This window comes from Aulostomus chinensis, chromosome 5, assembly GCF_037954235.1.
Source record: "Aulostomus chinensis isolate RoL2024-O1b breed Wild chromosome 5, RoL_Achi_v1.0, whole genome shotgun sequence".
Lineage (NCBI taxonomy): Eukaryota > Metazoa > Chordata > Actinopteri > Syngnathiformes > Aulostomidae > Aulostomus > Aulostomus chinensis.
The window spans coordinates 6,581,553-6,608,197 of NC_141324.1; the positions used below are offsets into that span (position 1 = coordinate 6,581,553).

General features: G+C 39.5%; 1 protein-coding gene across 8 annotated transcripts in view; it reads right to left on the reverse strand.

Annotated features, from left to right (window-relative positions):
* ctnnd2b (catenin (cadherin-associated protein), delta 2b) overlaps positions 1-26,645 on the reverse strand; it is a 212,241-nt gene that overhangs the window by 12,883 nt on the left and 172,713 nt on the right. For 5 of the 8 annotated variants that reach the window (XM_086205172.1, XM_086205171.1, XM_086205174.1 and 2 more), the window contains 9 exons: positions 18,268-18,454; positions 13,571-13,688; positions 12,024-12,206; positions 9,516-9,689; positions 8,514-8,664; positions 5,601-5,850; positions 3,571-3,664; positions 3,300-3,426; positions 1,898-2,026 (listed from right to left, as the gene is read on the reverse strand). In XM_086205172.1, coding sequence (XP_086061298.1) covers positions 1,898-2,026; positions 3,300-3,426; positions 3,571-3,664; positions 5,601-5,850; positions 8,514-8,664; positions 9,516-9,689; positions 12,024-12,206; positions 13,571-13,688; positions 18,268-18,454 — 1,413 coding nt within the window. The remainder of the gene's footprint in view (positions 1-1,897; positions 2,027-3,299; positions 3,427-3,570; positions 3,665-5,600; positions 5,851-8,513; positions 8,665-9,515; positions 9,690-12,023; positions 12,207-13,570; positions 13,689-18,267; positions 18,455-26,645) is intronic. The other 3 variants (XM_086205179.1, XM_086205173.1, XM_086205175.1) reach the window with 1 other exon arrangement.

Consider the following 26,645-nt stretch of genomic DNA (forward strand, 5'->3'; position numbering starts at 1 on the left):
GACAGAAGCAACCTCTCCATGTTTAAGGGTAGACTTCAGACCCTCATTTTTAATAAAGCTTATAGTTAGAGTTGCTTAGGCTAGCCCTTTATTATGCTGCTATAAGTTTGGACTGCTGGGGAATCTCCCATGACACAATGGGCTTCACTCTCCTCCAATGTCTTCCCTGGAGCTGTTGTGCTTTCCCACCTCCCAAATCCCTGACTGCTGCTGCTGGAGGAGGCTACAGAGCTGAAGGGGCTCAACCTGCCACCCTTAGTATCATTAGTATCAATTCTTGTAGTGTTCATATTAGTATTCGTAATATTGAAACAATGACATCAGCATTGTGTGTTGTATTTGAGAGCACATCAATGCTCATATTATGCTGAAATTGATTGCTTAAGTAACTGGAAGATATTATTATTGATAGCTAGTTTAGAATTATTTCTGCTGTTGTTGTTGTTGTTACTGTTTGTTGTGTGCCACCATCCCTTTTTCTTTCTCTTTAATTCTCTCTCCTTTCATCATATTCACATCCTCATCTGTCTTATTCTCCTCCCCTCCTTTCCCTCATGACTGTCCCTTTTTTTTCTTTTCTCTCTCGTTTCCTTGTCTGTTCCTGTCTTTGCCCCTGTTTCCTGCTCTTTCCTGACAACCAATCAAAGCAGATGACCATTCCCATTGAGCCTGGATCTACTTGACGTTCCTGCTTGTTAAAAGGAAGGTTTTCACCTCCACTGTTGCAAGATGGGCTTGCTCAAGGAGCATTGTTGTGTGTAAATTCATTGAAAGAATGTGGTGCTAGACCTGTACTTCTGATCTACTTCTAAAATGTCATGAGGCAACTAACAATAAAACTGCTCAACATGACATGACAGTGAGATTCCGTCACTGACTCTTGCTGCCAATCCAAGTTAGTGGCGGTCATGCTAAACTCGGGTGTTTTCCTGCTAGCATTTGATTTGTTTCAGGTCAAACACTACTTGTATCGTACTTACCAGATTTCGTAATGCTGTGATTTTATAATGTTGCTGAACGAGAATGTTCCAAACAGAGTTTTGTTTTGTTGTCTTCTTCAATACAACTAGTCCATACCAGAGGATATTTGCATCAAAACTAAATGTAGATTCAAGGAAAAGTGCTTGTTGTGACTTGTTTTGCTTGCTGTGAAACTTCAGATCAAGACTGCTGTCCACTTACATCTGAAGGAGAAGGGACATTCCTTAGGTACACAGATTTTGATGAGAGAGGATGGAGCGACCATCCCTGAGCAGAGGAGGAGGCCATCATCGTTACATGTCACCCACCTACAATACAATCCTGAGCATCCTCCCTAAGAAGCTTAACACCCATTCACATTTGGGTCCCCCTGGCCTTAACAATCAACATATACCCTTTTCACACTGAAAAACGCGTGTCAATGCGAGTTTTTGGACCCACGTGCCGAGCTGACCCTTTCAGAGTGCCGAAAACCCTGTGTTGTTTTTGGTGCAGTGTGAAAGGGGCTTTAGATACCGGTTGACTCATCAACCAACATGAATACAAGCTGGGCTGATGTTTCTCATGTGACCTCAGTGACTATGACTTGAGAAAAGTTTTGACTGGTTTAACTTATTTATGTTGTATTGCATCAAAACAAAATTATAGCACAACAAATGTGCAAAGAAACGTCATACTTCACATCACTTCATGTTTTTATGTACAATCATCTTCAGGTCAAGGTATAACTTTATTCCATACCTTACCAAATACTCACAATTTAAGCTAAAAAGCTAAACTACTGTAATTGGCGTTAGAGCATATATGATTTATTCCCTCAAAATTCCCTGTGGCCATCTGAAATACCAACACTAACAGGGAGCTTCAAATTTTGAAATATATTTTTGCATTATAAATGCAAAACGGAATTTCCTACCTGTCATGCCATCCTTCCGGGATATATGCTCCCCCTTGTTGCCACGGTAACTGGCATTGGCAGTCAGCTCGTACTCTGCTTTCCTCTCCTTCAATACCATCATTTCCCTGGGGGATGCCGGGGCACTTGCTACACCAAAGCAAACAGAGAGGGCATATCTTCAACCTTTAGTCTGTCATCAATACACTTTTGGAATGGCCAGGAAAGGACTACGGGAGACATCTATCTACTCTACACTGGAGTCATTTCACAGCCCAGAGGCCAGAATGATTTGAAAACTGTTTCTCTCTGAGTGTCTGAGGGTTTGCGTTGTGTACTTTCACCAAATAAGCCAAAGCACTCCAAGGCTTCACTATGATTTCCTCTGTGCATCATTCTGGATGAGTGCGAAAGACTGACCTATTGTATGATGATTCCGAGGGTGTGCATTTTTCTGAAGTCTAGTTTTTGGAACAGGGTGCGATTTCAAAGAGGTAAAAGAATAGTCGTTCCTCCTTCGCACATCTACTTTACTCTTGCTGCCGCATCTTTCTTTTATCCTTTCTGTACTTGTTTATTTCTTGGCTTTCAACTTTTATGTTTCTCAAAGTTCTACTGAGTCCATTGTCTCATCATTTTACTGATGACTTGAGATTTATTGGACTTATTATCCTGATTGATTTTTACTTTGGAAAGTCATGGAGGACCTACTTTCTGACAACATAGCTGTTTCTACAGTTGCAGCACCTGTTTCTATTGTGCAGGCATTTCCATTTGCCTGAAACACAATAGGGCTTTGAGAGACTCACAGGGAGTCAAAATAGATAAGGCTGTGACATTGACTAGGATACAGAGAAGGCCAAGTCCACTTTATAGTGAGGCATGAGAAGCTGGCTTTCATTCATGCCAACTACATGAATGGAAATGAGAATATAAACAGGGACTCTTAATGCTACATTTATGTGGTTCTGGACTAATTGGAGGAAGAATTTTTTTGACAGGGAGAATTCACATGTATTGCATCTGATTTCCCAAAAAACACAGAAAATAATCTGAGACAATTTTACAACAAAAATTCCTGAATTTGTATAATATATACGGAAATGTGGAGGACAAAAATCATTAAATAGTTGATGTTAAGTCATTTCTTTATTAATTAGGTATTGAATTATATTCTATGGTCACAGATTATCAACAATATGGTATCAATGCAAACTGTAGAATGAGCTATATTGGCCGTAAAAAAAAATTATTAGTATTAACCTCCTAATAATTTTTCTTTGCTCGTCACTGACATTAAAAACAAACATACCCCATAACCCGTAAACACAGCGGAAGATATTGTCCTGATAGTCCATAAATATTTCAAGAGGCCAAAAGGGATACTGGTGGAGTGTATGTCTTGGGATGGGGGGATGCTCACCTGATCGATTGTTGGGTGAGGTCCTTACAGGAGAGATGGATGGAGTGCGAGAGGAAGAATATGGTCGCTGTCTATCTCGCTCTATTGTGGAGGAGGAGCCAACAAAATGGTACTGAGAATAGCCGTCCTGGAGAGGAATATCACCAACATGTATTAACAACATTATCATTTCTAACAACCTGTTTTCCTTTCAGTCACTGTTGTTTTCTGAAAAAACAATGACATTTCCAGTGTTAATGCAGCAAGAGCACATTCAGCCCTGCAGAATTACCTTTTTGTAAAGGCTGCGTAGGTCTCTGTATTGCCACATGCTGTTCAGGACTTGAGATGCTGCTTTCACCACTTTCGGACTATGTCTGGGAATTCAGCAGAGAGGAGAAACATACAAACAGTATAAAGCTTGTCTATCCTTTGCTCTTTGTCTAGTGTGTCAAGTAAAAATACTTATAAACCTTCAAAGAAGAAAACACCTCCGATATACCATGAAAATGTCTCCTTTATCTCATCAAATATGGCACTTGAATTGTTCTGAGGCCAAATCACTTGGATGATTGGCCAGTATTTCATTCCACTATGGTTTTAATTGTCTCATAAGGCCTCCCCCTTGCTTTGGAAATTACTGTATATTTTATTTCATCTAGTAATTTTGATAAATGTTATTGTTTTGAATTCTGTGGTCGCACAATGATCGCAACGCACAGGTAAAATGTTCTTTTCTTCAAACAACGAGAAAAAAAGTTCAAGATGAAACATGTTTATCTGTAGATTCACCGTTTCCATTTCTCAACCCCCAGAAGTGACATAAGATAATTATAGCATTTCTCTCTCGGTGGAACACTGGAGAAAAGGAATGCAAATTTTGGATGAGGAACAACAATGTTTTATTTTTTTCTGCCTTTAGTGGCTGCTGCTACTTGGTCTATTACTGAAAAGATTGCAGCTCTGATGGATCAATTCTTCAAACCTCGGTTAAGTCCCTCCCTTATGCACAAGACACAGTATTTATCATAAAGATTGGTTACTTGGATTGAGAAACCATTTTTGGTAACCATGGATATTGAATCTAATGTTCCATTTTAAGGGGTCTTTGGCTGCCAAACTAATCCTCTTGGATAGAAGAACGGAAGACATTTCCAGGCCTGTATCCAATGCATCCTTGATTTGAGTGTATTCTCACTTCTAATTATTTCCTATATGCCACTGACTTTTATCTCCATATCGCAGGAGTGGCTACAGCTTTTAAAATGTACACCAGCTTTGTCTTGCTCTCCATTGCACTGTTTGAACCAGCAAATGATATATACAGCAGCATTCTACAAAAAACAGTATTTTGATGGTTTTTTTTCCTCTGGGGCAGTCAATTGAAAAAAAATAATCAAATTAATTACATGTTTTGGAATTAATAGCTTACATTGATTTTGACCATGACACGTGTTTAAAATATCCATCCATCCATCCATTTTCCAGCCCCCTTAACAGGATACGCTTCCGCTTATCCTGGGTCGCGGGGGGGCTGGAGCCTATCCCAGCAGCTTTTGGGCAAGAAGTGGGTTTCACCCTGGATGGACACTTCCAATTCACACTTACAGTCATGCCTACGGTCAATTTAGAGTATCCAATTAGCCTAGTCCCCTCTTGCATGAGTGAACCCATGCAGGCACAGGGAAAACATGCAGACTCCACACAGAAGGACCCCGTGCCTGAGCTGGGGTTTGAACCTGGAATCTTCTTGCTGTGAGGTGACAGCGCTAACAGTGCACCACCGTGCAGCCCATCCATCCATCCATCCATTCATTTTCTACCGCTTATCCTGTCAAAGGTTGTGGGAGGCTGGAGCCTATCCAAGCAGCCTTCGGGCATGAGGCGGGGTACACCCTAGACAGGTCGCCAGTCCATCACAGGGCCAACACATATACAGTAGACAGACAACCATTGGCTCTCCCAGAGGAGCAACTCCTCTTCCACATATACAGTATTAGTGACACACTGACTCGCTGCTCCTGAATGCGGACTTAAATATCAGTGTATTGCTTATATGGGGTTTTATTATCATGGCTTTTTTCAGTAATCAATCGATTCCTGTACTATTTATCAATATCATGTGAATATCATATTTATGTAGTCACATCTCTCTCCTCTACAGTTTGAGTCGCATCTCGAATCATACCTATATGTTATCAAACTCATACAGAACCTTGAAAACAGATTTGCTATACTTTTAACATAAAATTTGTAATGTACAACATTCCTGTCTTGTTAAAAACAACATTCAATCTGATAACACCATCCCATTCCGCTTACTTGTCTCCTTTGCTGCGGGCAATGCCAATAAGCTTCTCAATACCGCCAGCGTCTCTCAGGGCCTTAGTGTTCTCCATGTTCTTCGTGATGACCTCATGCAGAGCACAGCAGATAGCTGTGATGGTGTCATCTGACATGGTCTTTCCCATCAGGCCACAGCTGTTGGCACTTCCTCCTCCACCACTACTACTGTTGTTGTTATTGCTGCCGCCAGGCAAACGATGCACAAGGTCCCTCATGGCATACTTACCTGTGGACACAGGTGATAATGGTAAGAGATAAGCATCAGATAATGTACTTTTTAAAAGGATACATGGTGACATTTACAAGCAGAAAGATTTTATTTGAATTCAAAAGTACACAAGGTTTTTTTTTTCATTATTTCTGGTTCAATCTGTACAATTAAATAATAGTGACTCTACTACACTATGTAGACTTCAGACTGACATGACCAATCAGTTGTGAGCATTCACAGAAATAATTTCCCACGATACACTGTCCTCTGCCCCTGACTCTGACTGGGTCATCACCCTGAGGTTCAGTGTCTATGTCCAGTTTATATTGGTGGTTTCTTGCTGAGACAAATGGTAAAATGGTAAATGGACTCAATTTTATATCGCGCTTTTCTACCTTAGCGGCACTCAAAGCGCTTTAGTGTGTCATCTCATTCACCCATTCATGGTGGAGGCTGCCATGCAAGGCACCAACCTACTCATCAGGAGCAATTACGGGTTCAGTATCTTGCTCAAGGACACTTTGACATGGTCACCAGGGTCAGGGATTGAACCAGCAACCCTTCAGTGGCTAGACGGCCACTCTACCCCTGAGCCATGCCGCCCCGACAAGAGAGCACCTGCTCAGTTCAACTGACTGATTAATATAAGTATGATAAAATACTTTTTTAATGTACATGTCATGACTACAACAGTGCAGATCCAGTGTGAAATAAAATTGCAGTGACGTACATTGTCTATGTACTTGACTAACCAAGAACTAAAGTACCATTCACATGGATATATGGAGATATATGGATATATATATATATATATATATATATATATATATATATATATATATATATATATATATATATATATATATATACACATATATATATATGTCCCAAGGGACCAGTAAAATTTTCAGATGTAGATGAAACATTTGAAGTTAGCAGAAAACACAACATGCTGTAGACAACTGAAATGATCAGTGTCTTCACTTGCTTGAAGAGTGGTTGATTTCCAGCTTTAACAAACACAGAACTCTGATAAACATCATCATGTCAAGAGACTATACAGTATTCTATCAAAAATATACATAAATGCCCGTAGTGGCAGTGTTATATCAGCTTAGTATAATCTACACACGACTGTATACTGTATACGCATGAATGGACATTCATTTACATAGATCACACACCCACACACACACCCACACACACACACACACACACACACACACACACACACACACACACACACACACACACACACACACACAGAGTTTACTGTTTCCCACAGCCTCAAGCATCAGACAGAGTTAGTGGAAGGAGAGTCATGATACAGTGGGATATTGTTGCTACGGGAACTAGCAGAAAATCGGAGTTGATGACAGACATCTTTCAGTCTCTACAGGAAAACCAAACCATCAGTCCAGCCAACAGTATCTGTTAAAAGAATAAACTATATGTAAATACACAGACACATAAACCATAAAAGCACACTTGCTGTCAGAGTTCCAGTCACAACAACAATAATCCTCGAAACAATGTGTCTGTTATTTATTATCAGGGATCAAAACAATTCTGAAGATGGTTGGGAGAAGTGGACTTGTTTTTACCCATCCATCCATTTTCTTCCACTTATTCCAGTTAAGGGTCGCGGGGGGGCTAGAGCCTATCCCAGCAGCGGGGTTCACCCTGGACAGGTCGCCAGTCTATCGCAACATATATAGACAGACAACCATTCACACTCACAGTCATACCTGTGGTCAATTTAGAGTATCCAATCAGCCTAGTCCCCAATTGCATGTCTTTGGATGGTGGGAAGAAGCCAGAGTACCTGGAGAGAACCCACGTAGGCACAGGGAGAACATGCAGACTCCACACAGAAAGATCCCGTGCCCGAGCCGGGACTTGAACCCGGAACCTTCTTGCTGTGAGGTGACAGTGCTGACAACTGCACCACAGTGCCGCCTGACTTGTTTACATTAAATGTAATTAAGGCTGAATAAAGAACCCCACAATTATCCATCCGTTTTCTACAGCTTATCCTGCTAAGGGTTGCGTGGGCCTGGAGCCTATCTCAGCAGCCTTCAGGCGAGAGGCAGGGTTCACCCTGGATGGGTCGCCAGTCCATCGCAGGGCCAACACATATAGACAGACAACCATTCACACTCACAGCCACACCTACAGTCAATTTTTAGTCTTCAATTAGCCTAGTCCCCATTTGCATGTCTTTGGACTGTGGGGGGAAGCTTGAGTACCGGAGAGAACCCACACAGGAACAGGGAGAACATGCAAACTCTCCACAGAAAGATCCTGTGCTCAAGCCTGGGCTCAAACTTGGAACCTTCTTCCTGTGAGGCGACAGTGCTAACCACTGCACCACCGTGCTGCCCCCACAAGGCATGAAAAAATTCTTAGATAACCTGGACGTGCTTTCATTTTTTTTCAAAAACAACTTTTTTGTCATGTTCTTTTCTTCCTTTTTCAAAACAGTAAACTTTGTCAAGGTTGTGGAGGTCCCATTTATTTTTATCCCCTTTTATACTGCTTGTTCAAGCAACTGTTACACCTCACTATCTGTAGGTTTAGGGGAGGGAGGAGTTGGTCAGAACCTTCTGCAGCTGAGCTGACAGGCGAGGTAGTCACACAGTTGAATTCTCTGGACTCTGACGCTGTTGGTCACTTACCAATGAGCTCTTTATTCCTGATATCCAGGGCCATATTCCTGAGAGCAGTGGCAACAGCACAGACCACACGGTCATTGTCTATCCTCAGTAACTCCACCAGGATGGGGAGGCCCTTCTCCTTCCGCACTGCAGCCCGGATGTAGACTGACCACTTGGATCAGTGACAGGGAGGAGAGGGGTCAGAGGTAATATATTTGTTTTATTGCACTTTTACTCACACATGTCTTCTTTTACTTTTGTCTTTATTCATGACAAATGGGCAACACTCCCATTACTGTCACCCATCCATCCATCCATTGTCTTCCACTTATTCCTACATTAAGTGTCGCAGGGGGGCTGGAGCCTATCCCAGCGTCTACTGTCATCCACTATGAGCTATTATTCTTTTTTAACTAGGAGTTACATAATAGGTGTTTTCTGCTGCAAGGTTTTCTAGTCATGCACAATAATATCCACACATCATTGATATCCATAGAGATTGGTAACTTTTAAAATATATCTTATACCAGCCAAGCTTTGCTCAACATCAGTGACAAGGAAACAACAATAAATATAGTTTTTTATGAGTTTATCTATTAAAGATAAACATTATTTTTCCAATTCAAAATTTTTACACGTATTTACGAAAAGTAAATGTAATATAAATGTGTTTGAATGCAGATAACATTGACATTGTTAAATATTGGCTATTGGTCAAACAAGTTAAGTATCGGCATATCAGATTTCAGCAAAAAAATAATCCAATATTTTTCATCCTAATACTTACCAGCAACTCCACCATAATATGCATTATGATTTATACTTTATGATTTTAAATATTGTTTCAATATTGTGCAGTACACTAAAAGGCTGAACACATGCATGCATGAGGAAATTCTAGGAGAGTGAGGAAATTATCAAAAGATCGGTGCTGGTATGATGTTATTCACTAGGTGCTAAGATTTCTTACTTTCCAAACATTCTCTGGTACCAACCAAATTTTAATATCCCCTGAGTTTGTACCTTCCAGCTCCCAGCAGCTAGGTTTTGCAGAGCTCCAGCTGCTCCCTCAAGGGTGTCTGGATTGGAGCACTCAGACAGCAATGTAAGGTAGGGCTTGACAATGGTAGGATGCCATAGCATCTGGATGCCTTTTGGGGGCTCCGCTAAGTCTGGAAATGGGCCGACGCCATCCCACTGCGGAAGATGAGACATAATTAGTGAAAGAAAAGCATTCTGAATTCTGTATGGTTTGTCAGTGGTAGGGTGCCAGCATGGTCCCCCAGGCAAGAACAAGAGAAAGGACTATTTACTATTCATAAGCTGTGCAGAAATATTGCGGCATTCATCTATTTGTACATATGTTTTTTCTACCAGGTCTTTTATTGAAAGCTGATATTTTCTCCAATATTGTTGTGCCATTATGAAATACACTGCTATACTATACATCAATGATATGTCAGGAGATATTTATTTTTTGCTGGGTATTTTTTGGTAGCCATGTGCCCCATGCCTGTCTCTTGCTCCACATTGGTTTTCCTGGCATTTTCTGATTGCCTGCTTGACCTAATGTCATGTGACTGTGCACATTTACACTAGCTCCTGTCCTGTGTGACTGTTTGGATTTTATATATATATTAAAAAAAAAAATATATATATATATATATATACATATATATATATATATATGTGTCTTTGGACTTTGGGAGGAAACCGGAGTACCCGGAGAGAATCCACACAGGCACAGGGAGAACATTCTCCAGGTACTCCGGTTTCCTCCCAAAGTCCAAAGACATGCAGGAGGGAACTAGGTTAACGACCGTAGGTGTGGTTCTGAGAGCGGATGGTTGTCTGTCTCTATGTGCTGGCCCTGTGATGGACTGGCGACCCATCCAGGGTAAACCCTGCCCCTTGCCCGAAGGCTGCTGAGATATGCTCCAGGCCCACGCAACCCTTAGCAGGATAAGCTGTAGAAAATGGGTCAAGGGTGAACTTCGCCTCTTGCCAGATGGGATAGACTCCAGCCCCCCCTTAACAGTATATTTCTATATACTATATATATATATATATATATATATATATATATATATATATATATATATATATAACAGAGAGAGGCAGACAGAAGAGGAGAGAAAGTCTTCCCTGAATCTATCTGTTATGATACACTGTAATCGAGGATGACAACTGTTAAGAGTCTGCACTGTTGCCAACATGCTGGAAGAAAAAAAAATCACACTTTTCATTCACTTCTTCATCTTATTACTTCCTCATATTCATCTCTCATTTCTGCATGTTTTCCATTCCCCTTCACCTTGACTTCCTCTCCTCTACCATTGATTTAATTTGAATCAACACATCCTTTCCCTTCTCCTTCTTCCCTATAATTACTCCACAGTCGATAGAGTTTTGCCCTCCCCAACAAGTTCCCCAATTGCTACTTCATGATAATCAGCCACAGCTGCACTGGAGTGGAGACTGACAGACAGATGGGGGCATCATATGTTATGATTTTTATAATTGGTCCCTTAATGACTGGATCCCGGGGTTAATTTTAAGATCACTCATATTCCTGGTTTTTTTAGGAAACACAAAAATTCAGTTGAGGCTTCACTTGACAAATGCATGTCAAATGCTTGGCTCATCACTTCTCAAAATCTTTTTTCTTTGTCACTGCTTGAAATGAAAAAGGGAGAAATATTTAGGGCTAATTAGCAATTCATCCAGACCCATCTACCAGATGCATCATGTTCTCAATACTCTATCTTGACTCGAAAGTGTAAAGATGTATTCCACTCAACCAGAATATGATACTGATTGCTTATTAACATGACAAGACGTTAGAGTCTCCTCCAAAGCAGCAGTTTGGTTTCTGCCAGTTTCTGAGCTAAAAGGGCTCACTTTTTCAGACTACATTGAAAGTGCAAGTTGGCATCAACTGGACAGGCCCAGGACAGATCCAGGATCTAGAAAGAACAACTAAATCAGCTTTTTGATCAGTGCTCAGATAGCCAGAATGTCAGATAATAATATGCAGGGAAAGCTGATCCCTTTAGGCAGCTGTGTAAATATCTCAAATTTAGAAAAAATCTTGGTGCATTAAATCAAAGACCTAGATTCACATATATTTGCTGTTTGGCTCAGGTATGTCATAGAAATGATTGGACCATATAGAATCATGCCAATATGTAACAGAAGAGAAATATTATTGTAAACTAGGATTGTAGCAAACTGGTAGAATGCATGTACTAGTGATGTCACAGAGAACAAGAATGAAACAAATCCATCAAAACCTTTTTAGGTGATTGTTACTGTGAGACAACTGTCTTTGTAAGTGTGACCCAAAATAATACACAGTAGCCAGGTGAACGTCTTTATTTGATGTGGGAAAAATTAACTCAACATTTACTCATATGACAAGCAACAAGTTGCTTTCTGCTTTGTATTCTCATCAGGGCTGTGTTTGTTATTGGACTGAATCACCTTATGAAGGGGGACAGTGAGAAAAAAAGAATGCAAGAAAGTTCTCACCTGGTCATGACCCTTCCTTTTTTTTTTCTTCTTGCCCCAGCATCCTGAAGTCTCAGCATCCTTCCCGCCAGTGTCACATAACAGACCGTCCAGCTCCTCAGACCCCCCTTGTTGGTTGTGAGACGTTTCTGCAGCCAGACGGTATGACAAGTTCCTCAGGATGCATACACAGTTCTCAACGGTCTGGTGGTAGAGGGGAAGAGAAGCAGGGAGAGAGAGAAAGGTGGAAGAAATAAAAGTGCAAAGAGAAGAATTGGAGAAATGGAGATAAGGGGGGACAGATGGCAATCAGATAAACATGCATGAGTAAATGATGTTCTAATTCCTACCACACATACTGTATAAATGTGTCTGCCCACTTGAGTACATGCACTTGTAGTATGTATATACATTCATGTGTTCAAATAGACAAACCTGTTGTTGTGTGCATGCAGTACTGTATACACACATACACACACACACACACACACACACACACACACACACACACACACACACACACACAAAACCTATTCTGGTCAGTGCTATGCAGTCAATGGTGTGAGGGATTTCTGTGGATTAAAGGCTCCACATTAACTGTTTGGGAAGACAATCCACTCCTTTACCAGAGGCACAAACATACTTGCTGTCATATAAAAACCACACACACTATTCAAACAAAATGTCACAGTTTCATTGGCCCTTCAGGAAATATGCGCTGTAAAAATTGAGGGAGGTGTTTTTTGGTGTGAATGTGTATATATATATATATATATATATATATATATATTTTTTTTTTTTTTGGTGTGAATGTGTGTGTGTATATATATATATATATATATATATATATATATATATATATATATATATATGAAAACAAAGAAGAAGAAGTTTACTCATTTTTACTTTCCATTGAAAAATTCAAAATTGGTTAATGGTTATGAAGAGATACCACTGCATTTGTTTCTCTTGAATCACCTGTATATCGAACTGCATTTTGTTCTGTGGACATGATCATATTGCTTGCAGTAATAAGAGAGTAAAACAAACAAACAAACAAACAAACAAAACTCAGAAAAAGAGGTTCTATCTTGTGACCTCAAAAGAAAAAATTTAAGGACAAGTTAAGTTTCATGGAAACAAAATAAATAAATAAAAACTACCTTTATCCAAAAGAAAAATAAATATTTAACTCTCAGTGACCACGACAGGACTTTGTAAGTAACTTGTTTCAGACCTGCATTAAAATAAATGCAAACTGGGTTAATGTCTAATTAGCTGTAACTCACTGACATGTCTTTGTAAGTAAATGTATATCTACCAGCACAGTAAGATGATTTGAAAGCCCTATTGTTGGTCTGAAAAGAAAGAAAAAAAAAAGATATGACATCAAACCCTTTCTAACTGTCTGTGTCCTAAAAACCTCTGGATAGTAACTTACAAACCCCAGGCAAACAACTTATTCAAATTTATATGAATTAGTCAAAATTGTTGTGTGTGTGTGTGTGTGTGTGTGTGTGTGTGTGTGTGTGTGTGTGTGTGTGTGCGTGCGTGCGTGCATGAACTACCTTGCTGTCGATCTCACTACTCCCCAAAGCAGTCTGAATGACATAGAGCAGAGCATCAGTCAGGCCCTCGCACTCCCTCATCCTCCTTCGGGCCTCCTCGCCTGCGGAACTCACATTGCTGTTACACAGAGACACATTCACACCATATCAGTAAACAGGCCAACTAAAAACTAGACTTTCATAATCACATACAAACACACAAATTGATGAGCTGCAAACCAACAATCTTCCATACACTTCGGCACTGTACTGTATACAGCATGTGCTCGTGCACATTTGGTGTATGACAGTGTCACACTTTATATGTCAGACTATTAAAGATGGTGAGAAGATGCTCATGCCCTCAGTGTCAAAGAGATAGCAAGTTAACATTATACTATTAGTCACATTTGTTTCCATTGTCTTCAAACAAGTCTGTGATTTGTGATGTGGTATCATGCTTTTGATTATGTAAACTGCCTAACAACAAAACAGCCTTGATCTTGCTTCTATTTTAAGTAAGACAGTTGTGTGGATGTAGCCAAAAGTGAGCAAGTTTCCAAGGCAACTTTATGGAAGTCTCAGACTGAAAACTACCAGATGAATTCAAATGTCCACAGGTGGGTAGCTTCTTCAACACAGATGCAGAAACAAAACTGCTTTCATTTTAAAAAGCTATATTGTAAGCAAACTGTGGATTAGTCACAAAAAGGAAGAGTACATTGGGTTTTCTTCCATCAACTGAACTAATAAATAGGCTCAGTAATGCTGCCAGAAGATGGTGGTAGAGGCATTGTTACACACAGCTATGTCTGTAACAAACAGAGAAGAAAAAGAAGAGTAAACAAAATGGAGAGAGGTTGTAAATAGTAGCAGCTAGTATAAGTTGCATTCTGTTCAGAGATGAGGGCAAACTTTGGGAATATTTGTGAAGATGGTGTCAAAAACAAATGGTCGGACACCTGAGCTAAAGATTCACAACATTTTAAAGTGATAACAGACTTCCTGTCTCAAGGTGAATGCTTGCTTTGATCATTTGATGTCTAGTTTGACTCTTTTGGGATTGGTGTAGATGATTTTTTTTTCAATAATCGTCCAATCAACTGGAACTGCACTGATCAAAAAAAAATAAAGGATCACTTAATCAGTACAACACCAAGTCAATCAAACAGCTGGAATATCAATCTGCTTGTGGAAGTGTAAGCAATTTCTTCTGCTCTGAAGTTAACAATTCTCTCTTCTTATCTGATAGATTTTTCCATTGGTTTTGCATTTCACTAGCACTTTTGTAACTAGTGGTAGCATGAAACAGTACCTGCAGCCCACTCAGGCATCACAAGTGGTCCAGTTCCTTTGGGATGGTATAACCATATGTGCCATCACAAAAAGGTTTGTTGTGATGTTTCTGACTCTGACCAAGAAATCTATTCTAAAAGTTTTGTTTGTTTGTTTTTTAAAGGGGGAGCAAGTCATAACAATAACAAGTTAAGGTTTAATAAATTCCTGAAAGACATTTAATTCAGTTTGTTTCGAAAAGAGCAGGGCACAGTTAAGCATTAATGAGTCATGGGGGTTGAGATCAATCCTTCTCTGAGTATTTGCAAAGGAAGGGTCAATTCCTTAGGTGTCTTTGGCCCTAGAATTTGATAGGGAAGAGAGAAATATACCAACAGTCCTTTTTCTTACCTGTTAAAAGGACAAAAGAGGCTTCATTAGACAGAGCAACAGGGACTCTGCATGAGTGAGTAGTAGAAGAAGAGCTGCCTTGCACAGAGATGGAGCGAATAAAATAGTCATTGTAAAAGTTTGTCACCTCTAGGCTGTCACTCAGTAAAGGCAAGGCTTCAAACAGCGAAACAGAACACCCAAGAAATATGTAAAAGACTTTACCAAGCGATTGATCAGTATTCTGCTGAGGCTAAGAAGATACGAAGTAGACGGTTTAAGAGGGTAAGTTACCCAATCAGCGTGCCGCTATGTGTTTACATCACATTTAATCCCCGCTCGGCTGGCTTGGAACCCCAGCGGAGCAGGGACCAAAATGGTAACTGTTAGTTCTGTGTTAGGGCCGACCCGACGCTACCCCCCATGACCCAGCCGAAGTGAGCCAGTGGAAACGCGCCCTTAGTGTGATGGTTTAAGCTGTGATTGGAAACAAGCTATTTGGATAGCTACTTTAAGCTCACAGGGGCCACATCTGTCTTGTTCCCTACCCGACATTTGATTGATATATGTGTGCATTGAAAGACCACATGGCATTATATCTGTGGTCACCAAAACTACAACACTAACACTGCTGGTCTGGAACTGGTCTAGAACCTGCTTTAGACTGGGGCTTCTTGTGATGTAATCAGAGAAAATTTGTGATTGATAATTACCTTAACTTGCTCAAACTGACTGTATGGCTACATTATGTCTTGGCAGTTGTTTAATATTTGCTCGTTGAGTCTTATGAGCTATCTGTACGTCAATAACGTAATGCCCACATAGTAAATGCTCGTTCGTTGTATTTGGGGGTTTAACTAATAGGGTTGTTGTTGTTTTTTTATTTATCTCATTTACTTATCTTATTTTATTTTTACAGTGCCAAATCATGACAAAAGTTCATCACAATACATGTAACAGAGCAGGTCTAGAACCTCTTGAGAACCAGAGAACAAAAAGGATAGAGGCCAGGAGAGAGAGAGACAGACAGAAAAACAGACAAAAACTGAGATAGGGGCAGATAGAGAGAGAGAGAGAGAGAGAGAGAGAGAGAGAGAGAGAGAGAAAGTTAGAGACTTAAATACACTACAACAAACATAGCCATTATAATAATTAAAAAAGGCTGCTAATAATAATAAGAATAGCATCTATTAAATGCAATAATAAATCTACTCAAGCATAACACTAATATTGAAATAAGAATAACAATGCTACTACAGTATTAATATTATTGATAGCAACTATTATCATCTCTTGTCATTTGAATAATTCCAATGTAAATACAGTACGTGCCTAATTATGAATAAATAAATAAAGATTTACACGTCTTATACTGTGTGTATTTTGTTTACTCATGCTTATTCCCTTGAATAATTGAATGACTGTTATGCTGTAAAATTATATTTTTTCTTCATTACCATCTTGGATGCAATCTAACTAAAACCACAGCACATCCAAATCACGTCACTGCAACCCTGAGAACAGCGATTTGATTCATCCAGATATGAAGCAGCCACAGTGCTCAGTGTTGTATGGCACATCCTGCTGATTCACTATGGCTGAGCAACAGCCAAAGACACTCCAACACTCCACTAGCAAAACCACTATCATCACTCAGCAGCAATAATATTCACTCAGCTACATTTACATTTATAGTGCCTGTCAAAACCAGAGCTGTATTGTTTATCATCTAAAAAAAGAAAAAAGGTCAGATGAGAGTTTAAAATGCAGATTGTCATTGTCTCTTTAACTAGTTGTAGATAATATTAAAGCTTTTCTCCATTTGAAGAGGAAAGATGCTATAAAAACTCATTCCGTATGATGAAATGCCTCCGACAGTGTCTGTGCTTGTAAATATTTATAACACAGACACGCTGACTGTGTATCGGACATTTTTTGATGTGCTATTGGTCCCCCATCAAAGCTCAGCATCCAAAAAATAAAACAACAGAATGAACACTCAAACATCAACTATATATCTATACTGTATTTGTCTCTTTTCTCGCATTGCGTCACGATTAAGTATAGTTTCGCAAATTACACAGTTCAGTTTTCGGTACCTGTTACATTAAACAAGAGCAACACTTCACCTCTGGTGGTCTCTGTGTGGTTGTGTGTATGTGTGTGTGTGTGTACGTGTGTGGGGGGGTGGTGCATGCATGTATGTGGTCATGTGGGTTGGGAAGGCCGGGTTCTTAACATTTATTGTATTGTTTTATATTTTATTTAATGTTGCCTGTTTTTATTTCTGTGAAGAACTTTGTGTTGCAGTTTCTGTATGAAAAGTGCTATATAAATGTAAATAAACTAAACTAAACTCTGAGTTAAGCTGAGAACATATATATATATATATATATATATATATGCATTGGCTTTTTATGAAATGGGATATTTATTGTGATAACATCCTGAGAAGTTCATTTCATATATTGGTGGAAATGTCAGAATCGCAGCCTGAACTGTGGCCTAAATGAAATGTGGGTGTATCATTGTGAAATATGGGGGTATTCATTTCATTGATAAGTTTACAAAATAATTGAAAATAAGACAGTGCAGTTGTTGTGTAGCCTACACATGCTCTAATAATAAATGTGAAAGATGGCCATTGGTTCTGGACTATTATACCAGCATCATATCTCAAGTGATATAAAAAGCTACTCTTGCAAAATGATGAGTCATCTTTAAAACTTCTGAAAGTCTTCTATGTGGTAAAAATAGCAATATTATCTAAAAATAAACAGTGTTTTAAACTGCAAAAGACCTCTGTCTCAGTTTGCCTTTGATGAGAAAAAAAATCCTCCCAAATTGGATGAATATCTGAAAGATCTAGACTAAACTAGCTAAAATAGTTTAAAAATAAACTCATTACTGAATATCAAAATGATAATATTCTAAATCTATAATAACATTTATCATTCAATGATTTGTTAAACATAACCGCTCGTTGCTGTTCAGTGTCTGTAGAGTGCTCATATTTTGTAACACAGAGTCATAAGAGACAGAGTGAAGCTAACCGGAGACAGCCAGTGGCATTGCGAAGTACTTGGGAGGAGTGGAGGTGCAACTTGCGGTCCTCTTGTGTATGGGGGGAGGTGTCCCAGCCTGAGTGGGGGATGATCACAGCATTGGTCAACACAGCCAGGGCATCTTGGATGATGGGCATCTTCAGGGCATCACATGATGAAAGGTTCCACAAAACACCTGTATGGGAAGGTAGAACATTAGGACACACACACACACAAACAAGTCAATGCTAACAAGGTTCCACTTCACCCCTAAAACAGTGCAGAGGCTTGAAAATGGCTCGTGTGTAATCATTGTTACACTCTACAGTAGGGCCATTGGATTTTAATAGGGCTCTTGCAGATGCCCAAGGACATGGAAGTGTTATTGTTGCTGTTACACAGTGCAGAAACTGTAGAATGACTCCTGTGCTCAAATTTCAAAATTTTCTACTTAGACTTTGATTACTGGGTACTGGCATTTGAGATAGCAGCTGTAAGGAACAGAAGTGACCCATACAAACAGGCAAATGGACAAATAGACACAATTTGTCTGTCATGCTTATTTATTTTCAAAAATTTGAGATAGAGATGGGGATTCTCCTTCCATTTTCTGTACCACTTATCCATTAAGGGTCGTGGGGAGGGAATGGAGCCTATGTCAGCTGACATTGGGAGAGAGGCAGGGTACATGGATAGGTCGCCAGTCCGTTGTAGGGCCATCAGGAGGAGGATTGAACCAGCAGTTGCTAGACAGCCTCTCTACCTCTGAACCATGCGCCCCAAGATGGGGATTAAAAAAGTAAAAATAAATAGAAGAAAACATAGAGCCCCCACTAAGGGGGATGATGTTTCAACTAGAGACACAGAATTTGTCCCCATTTGCACATTTCCTCAATTACCTTGACATAAGTGTGGTTGTGCCCTTGAGAGTAGTTTAACAAATAAACACACACACAGACACACACACAAACACATGGCTCTTACCACTATCACAGTAATAGCTACAAACATATAAAAGGTAAGCACAGACAAGTGCAGATATGACAAGTGGACGTTTTAATGCATAAACATAATTATATGAATTTATTCTGTAGATTAGGAAACCCTACAAAAGGAAGGTCAACAAGATTTATAAGGTGTTATGTAGCTCCAATTTATGAGCGTGTTTGTATGTGCTTGTTTGTGTGTGCGTTTAATGTGTCCTTTTCTTAAGCTCCACCCTGTTCACCTCAGCTACTTGTTGTTTTGTATTGTTTGAATTTCGTAGTTAGTGTGTGTGTGTGTGTGTGTGGTAAGGTGATAAGGCAGCATAGTGTGTTTGTGATCATAAGACCTTTTGAAATTACAGCCGTCTTAATTCTTTAAAGTAATCAGCTGAGACTGTCAGTGTTAGCAGGTTATCTTCCCTGCCTCATCTTATCTCTTGGTCAAAAGGGCTAAGATGGTGTGTTGGATATTTGATAATGCTGGTATTCAGTGTGACATGAAATATTTGTAGCTGCATCACGGCATCCATTTTTACAGATGTTTCTCTTTTCTTGAAGTCTTGAAATATTTTGCGCCTCCTCTGCCTGACTTAAGTGGCAAGAACCTGGCTTGTGACAGTGCGTAATGCCCCTATCCTGGATGTCCTCTAACTTCTTACTGCTAAATTAAGATAAAACTGAGGTCATCGTGTTTAGACCTAAACACCTCAGGGACACACTCTCTAATCGTATCTCTACTCTAGATGGCACCACCCTGACCCCGAGTACAACTGCAAGGAACCTTGGAGTTATTTTTGACCAGGACCTTTCCTTCAGCTCCCACATAAAGCATGTGACTAGGACCGCCTTCTTCCATCTGTGAAGTATCGCTAAGATTAGGCAACCCAGTCTCATGTCAAAATGTGAAAAGGCTACGTTTGTCCACAGGGCAAAACGTATCAGTTCTACGATAAAGGCCTAAAAATTGTAAAATGTCTATGTTTTTTCCCCCTATTCTTTTCTGTTGGAACGCTGGTAGGTCACGTGACTCTTTCATGCAGGCCTCTCAAAACAAAAACATGACGGCCATTCCTTTAATTCTCGGAGGAAAGTGCCTTATTCCAATATAGTTTTGATTTAAAATAAAACATTTTGATGACATTTCTAGCGAGAAATATACATTTTCTTTTCACAATATTAGTTCAGCTCTTGTATATAATCTTTGGTTTGTTCGTTATCACGATGAATCTTTCACCACTTGGAATAGAGTCGTTACAGTGTCACGTTTTCTGCAGTAGTAAACAAAACAACATGGCCATTCCTGTCATTTTCGGAGGAAAGTGCCTTATTCCAAGATAGTTTTGATTTTAAAAAGCATTCTGATGACATTTCTAGTGAGAAATAGACATTTTGTTTTCATAATATTCGCTCAGTTCTTGTATATAATCTTTGGTTTGTTCGTTATTACGATGAATCTTTCTCCTCTCGGAATAAAGTCGTTACAATGTTACGTTTTCTGCAGTATTTATGGTGGTTAAAACCATGGAAACCTAAATGACTTTTATGTTATTGTATTTTGTCCTTACATTGCGTCGTTATCTGAGTTGATAATATATTTGTGATTGTTGACTATATATATTTAATAAAACTAATATAAAACATATTGCCCCAGGAATTACCATCAAAATATAAAATAGCTATGCTTGTTTGTTGTTGTTTGTGTGATTGTTGACTATAGCTGTTCAATAAAAATAATATGAAATGGATTGTAGTGTCCCAGCAATTACATATATCAGCTTCCATGGAATTCGGTACCCCATTCTTCTGTGAGACAATCCGGAAATTATCGCTCGCTTCAAGAAAAAAAACTATTTTTAATGCTTTATCTTTTTAATATCTTGATTAATAAGACAATCAACAATTTAATTGGATTTCTGGTTGTTTATGCAGCCTACACAGTATAAACAACTGGTTGTTTATGCAGCCTACACAGTATAAACAATATTAAAACTAATGGGTGTGGTCTGCTGACGTCACAACTGTCACAGAGGCTAACTCATGCACTCAGAGGTGGCCTTTTAGTTCTATCATTTCACGCTATATTTACAGATTTATTATTGAGTGAAACAAACCACGCTTATGTCTCTGTTAACCAAGGGTATGATTACAGAAATCCAAACTTAAAACGTGGACATTGTTAAGACCCCAGCGTCTGTGGATCCATACACATTCCAGTGCCCTGTGACTGCTTTTTGCTACGGCCCCAGCTTTTTCCTACAGTGGTTCAACAAGTGGATGCATGGTTAAAACACACTGTACAGGACTGTGATACTGATGCCTGTATGGAAAAGCTGATATTTAAATTGTACTTTGATTATCGTGCACTATAAAAAAAAATTCCTTGCAATATAGCCTTAATGTTTTTTTTTCTGCACCATCTTAAATTGCTATATTGAATGTATTTGGTCATCAGATGCTGAAGCTGTCGATGTAAATCATGAGTCATTATTGTGAACTGTGTTGCTGCATGGGTGCTTCCTTAATAGGGGTTTTCACATCACGCAAAACATTTGATAGAACTTTCTCTCACACACACAGAAATATATATATTTATATATAAAAACAACCCCCGAACCCTACAATTTTAAGAAGTGTGTAAGGTAGGTCTGGTATGAGCACAGGAGTTGGAGTATATGAGGTTACTCTTTACTGAATGTAAGAACTACATTTATCCTTTGGAAGAACGCCTTCAGGGAAATTGTTTCCAGCAGCTTTGTTACACATTACACAGATGTAGAAGAACACACAATATATAAAATTGGATAAAATATATACTGTACATATGCAAAGAAATTAATGATGAAAAAATGTTTAAAAATTGTGATAACATGTCACCCAAAAGGAAGCAGCTGGGGCGTCGATTCTATTGTAGCTTCCTCTAATCTGTGAAAAAATGTGTTGTGTATTTGGTCCAGATCAGAGCCTGAGGCCTGGCAGGTGCCTACAAGCATTTCCTGCTGTGAGGCTGAAATTCACAATGATGGTTGTACATGATGACCAGAACACACATTTAGTTTTAACTTATTTCCATAAAATTATATACAAAAAGAAACAAACCCCTGAGCCTATAAACTTGAATGAGAGCCCAGGTAGCACTTGTGGATCGCTACCTTAACACAAGAACTGTTACCGATAGGGTGACCATATTTTGATTCCCAAAAAAGAGGACACTCGGCCCGGCCTCGAGATACTCAAATGATACTCGAAGTTTACGCAAAGATGCCTTATATTATAAGGCATCTTTGTATGTCACAGGTAACAAAGTACCATCATATTCTGTGCAAAGCGTCAGTCAGTTTCAACACAGGCTAATTGGTCCCATGGAAAACAATGAAAACAGGACATTTTCATGAATGTATTAAACACCCCCGGACGTCCCAGACTAAAAACTGGACATGTCTGGGCTAAAAGGGATTTTTGGTCACCCTAGTTTTGGAGGCTTGAAACAGATATTGATGACAAGACTCTGCTCCACCTATACCAAGCACAAGTCCCTTCCATATTTGTTTCCAGAGATATAGTCGTAATGACAGTGCACCTCCATTATATAAAAAAAAAACTGCTGCAGTCTTTGGGGTCTTGTGTTTCAGCTCCAACTTCTAGATGGCTGAAAATGTCAGAATCAGTCCTCTTACTGACATCAATCATTGGTGTGACTTTTGGTGGCTTCAGCTCAAATGAAACCAGGGAAGCAGGGCCAGACTTTGAGGAGCCCCTTAGGGTTAATGGATTCCCCAGGACCGTGCTTGGGCCCCTTAGCACCTAGATGGCTGAAATTCACAGCACATGGTACTCTTGTAATCAAGTAATCACCTTTCTTACATTTTACTGTAAATAATGACTGTTTTTGAGAAATAAAAAATAATAACAGCAGTGAATGATGAATAGGGGAACAAAATCGCAAGAATAAGGAAGACTAATTCTGCTTTAGCTGAACTCAAAGGAAATGAAGGGAACCGCGGAACCTAAAGGGACCTCTTCAACTTCAAGTGCAAGAGAGGCAACAGCTCATGATGCAGTGTAAGCTGTGTTTGCCCATGGCCCTCCATGGCACATGGTTGCCCACCCCTGGTCTAGAGAGACTGAACTCGCTGCTTAAAAACTCTACATCAAACCTGCAATGAATTAGAGGTAAGTTCATTAATTCTTGTGCCATTGCCCTGGTAGTTAGACAGACATTTTTATAGTAAGAGGCTTTGCTCAAATTAGCCCAAAAGTAATTGGTTCCTACTGGTAACCAACAGTATTGATTAACATTATGCTGACAGCTGATCGTGATCAAAGCAGAGATAGCATGGAATACTTAACTGTACATTAAATTACAATCAGTGACTTGTTGCGGACTGAATCAATAACTGCAGCTGAAGTCTGTTTGGGTCAGTTGAAGACTGGCTAAATTCACACATCAATTGTCTATCTGTCTATCAACTGTCTTAACTCATGACAGTGTCAGACATATTTAATGTTCTCTCAGGTTTTTAGTCTTTTATGATACAAATTGTGCTGTTCAGTGAATATTGTCACCAACCAATTGGTGTGAATGTTTTAGACACCAAAATAAAAGGCTGACCTGCTATAATTCCAGGTTTTCTTTTTCTACCCTACCTATTACGCAACATTGCCTACATCACCATCTTCTGACAGACACATGCAATACGGACCATACCAGTAGAAATTTTTACATGAGTAGAATATATAAGAACTGTTTTTTACCTCTGCATTTTTTGTTGTTGTTTTCAATAAGGCCTGGGCTAGCAAAATAAAATATCAGTAATATCAACTCACATTCATCTATTTCACATGGTAAAATGTAATGAATATAAGATGATGTCATACTGCAGCTGAAAAACAGTAACAGTAAATTCAGCTGTTTGACAGCATCACTTCTTTCTGCGCAGAGTAAGACATCATCTCCCTGAGGTGAAAGGCAGTGGGTTTTATTGTTGATCTGAAACTCACACTCACTAAGTAAACAGTAAATGACTCCCATTCATTCACACTAACACACATGAACAGGGTATACACTATCACACCACAAGCATGTGGGTGCACACACACACACACACACACACACACACACACACACACACACACACACACACACACACAGGCGAATGTGTGATGAAGGGGGTTAACTGACTCATCGCTGGCATCATCATGAGTGGCAGTGGGAGGTTAAAAATGCCCCGGAAAAAGATTGTTACTTGCCATTTCTAGCTCTCACTGTGTCTTCATTTCACCACAGTTTTGCTTCATGTCTACATTTGGTCATTGGTCATGATACATTTATTTACATTCAAGTAAGCAGAGGTCTTGGCAGAAGTGGACTCCCTTGTCATTGTTTTATAACTACCAACAGTTATGGCTGAAAAGCCATGGGTAAATTGTTTATAGTATCACACAAATCCTACAAAACGACTTTTTTCACTTCCATAATGTCAACAGTATATTTGATATGAATCTAGTCCTAACAGTGGACCTATGATTTCATTGTTCCACAGGCTAGTGACCATCTTCAGAAGCTACTTTTATTCTGACTGGATTGAGGCTTTCAAGATACAACACTGATGGTTTTCAGCAGGGGTTAATTTGAGCCAGATCCTGCCGGAACAAGATCCGGCACCTCTGAATTTTGGCCTCCCTGTGTTCCGGTACTTATTTGGGCAGATCCGGTACCTCGGTAATTATTTGGGCAGATCCGGTGCCTCTTGTATTAAAAGAAAATATTAAAAATGTTTAAAATACAATAATAATGTGCATAGATAAATTTACAGACCAAATCCTTCGAATTTCATGTTGTTTATTAAGATTCAACGTCATTTGAAAGAGTTGGAGATCTGTTGATGCACTGATGCCAACAAACCACGCCACTGACACAAACAAATAACCTTTCGAAATTTGCCGCCTCTGAGGAGCAAGCAGAGAGGAAATAAACAGTTACTATTTCAACGCCAACATGTCAAAAAGACAGTTAAATTTGCTGTTTTTTCAAAAAGATGGAAGAGTCGCATGACGCTTAAAACGAGTCAGAAAAACCTCCACAAGTGGCGACAAGGGCAGCTGCAGCGGTCATGTTGACGATCAAAATCGGCTGCAACAGGAGGCCAGTGCCGCCACCGCTGGCCAGGTTCACCTCCAACTAGCCAGGTTCACCTCCAGCTAGCCAAGCCGGGTCTAACGTGATGTGAGGTGTCTTTGACAACTAAATGGTGAGCATACCGTCTAATAATAGGCCGCCGTGCCATTCTTTAAATACCGTAATAATAATAATAATGTAAGATTTGTGTGATTTATTGTGAGTTCTTCTTTGTTTGTTTGTTTTACAAGTTGGACCTGTTGAGAAACAAATTGCTGACTGTAGACTCTAAGTCCCACCTGTGGTGACGCGCTCCTGAGGAGGAGGCTAAATAACTGTGAATTGTCATCATAACATTTATACCATGGATATTATTTGAAATAGAGGCTTGTAAGTCCCACATCATGGCAGGTGGGCATTTGTATGTTGTTTTCTGTATACGATCCCGGACCTGTGCCCCTGTCTCACCCCTGAGCCGTCATATGTACTTAGCTTATGATTTACAAATTAAGCACTGGTTTTAAGCACAGTAGGATGTCACAGAGGTAAGAGGGCCTGTGCCCCAGTGAGGACACGGTGTCCACCACCTGCTGTTCAGGTGCCCTGACTTATGGGTCCTGATAACAAATTTGTTTATATGCTGTCAAGAACTGCCAAGAACTAAACATAGAATACAGTTCAGCGAGTTCTCAAAATCATAACTGTTATGCTGAGCAGGCTGCCAGCTCGCATTTTATGTTTTCATATGACATGTATTTGAGATGTTATAATTAACAGCCAAACAGCCAAAAGCTTCACTTATATTGAAATTGTGATGATATGTGTATGTACATCTCCCCCTAAGGACATAGCAAATACAAAGGAGAGACAAGAAATACACTCTGAAATTAAGAAATGCAAAAAATATCCAAATGCAGTCAAGAGTGGAGGAGAGGATTGTGTTTCCCAAGGTTCCTGAGGGGCAAACAAATTTATCCTCAAAAGCTTTCTTTTTACTTCCTCCACAAGCCTTTACATCTCATTTCCACTTCATCCTTTCATTGTTTCCTCTTTTTCTCACATCCCTCCTTTTTCCCCCTTTTTCTCACTTGTCAAATCCAAACTTCCATTTAATCATCTTCTCACCTGTTGTCCACTCTTTTCCTACTGGCCCCCTGTTTTTGTGCTTCTCAACAGGTTTTCCCCTGCACTTGAAAGCTGGATTAGTGCATGGTTCAGAGGAGTTACACTGTACATCAATTAAGGAACTTAAGTTTAGCAGGTAGTCGTAGCACACTGCATTCAGT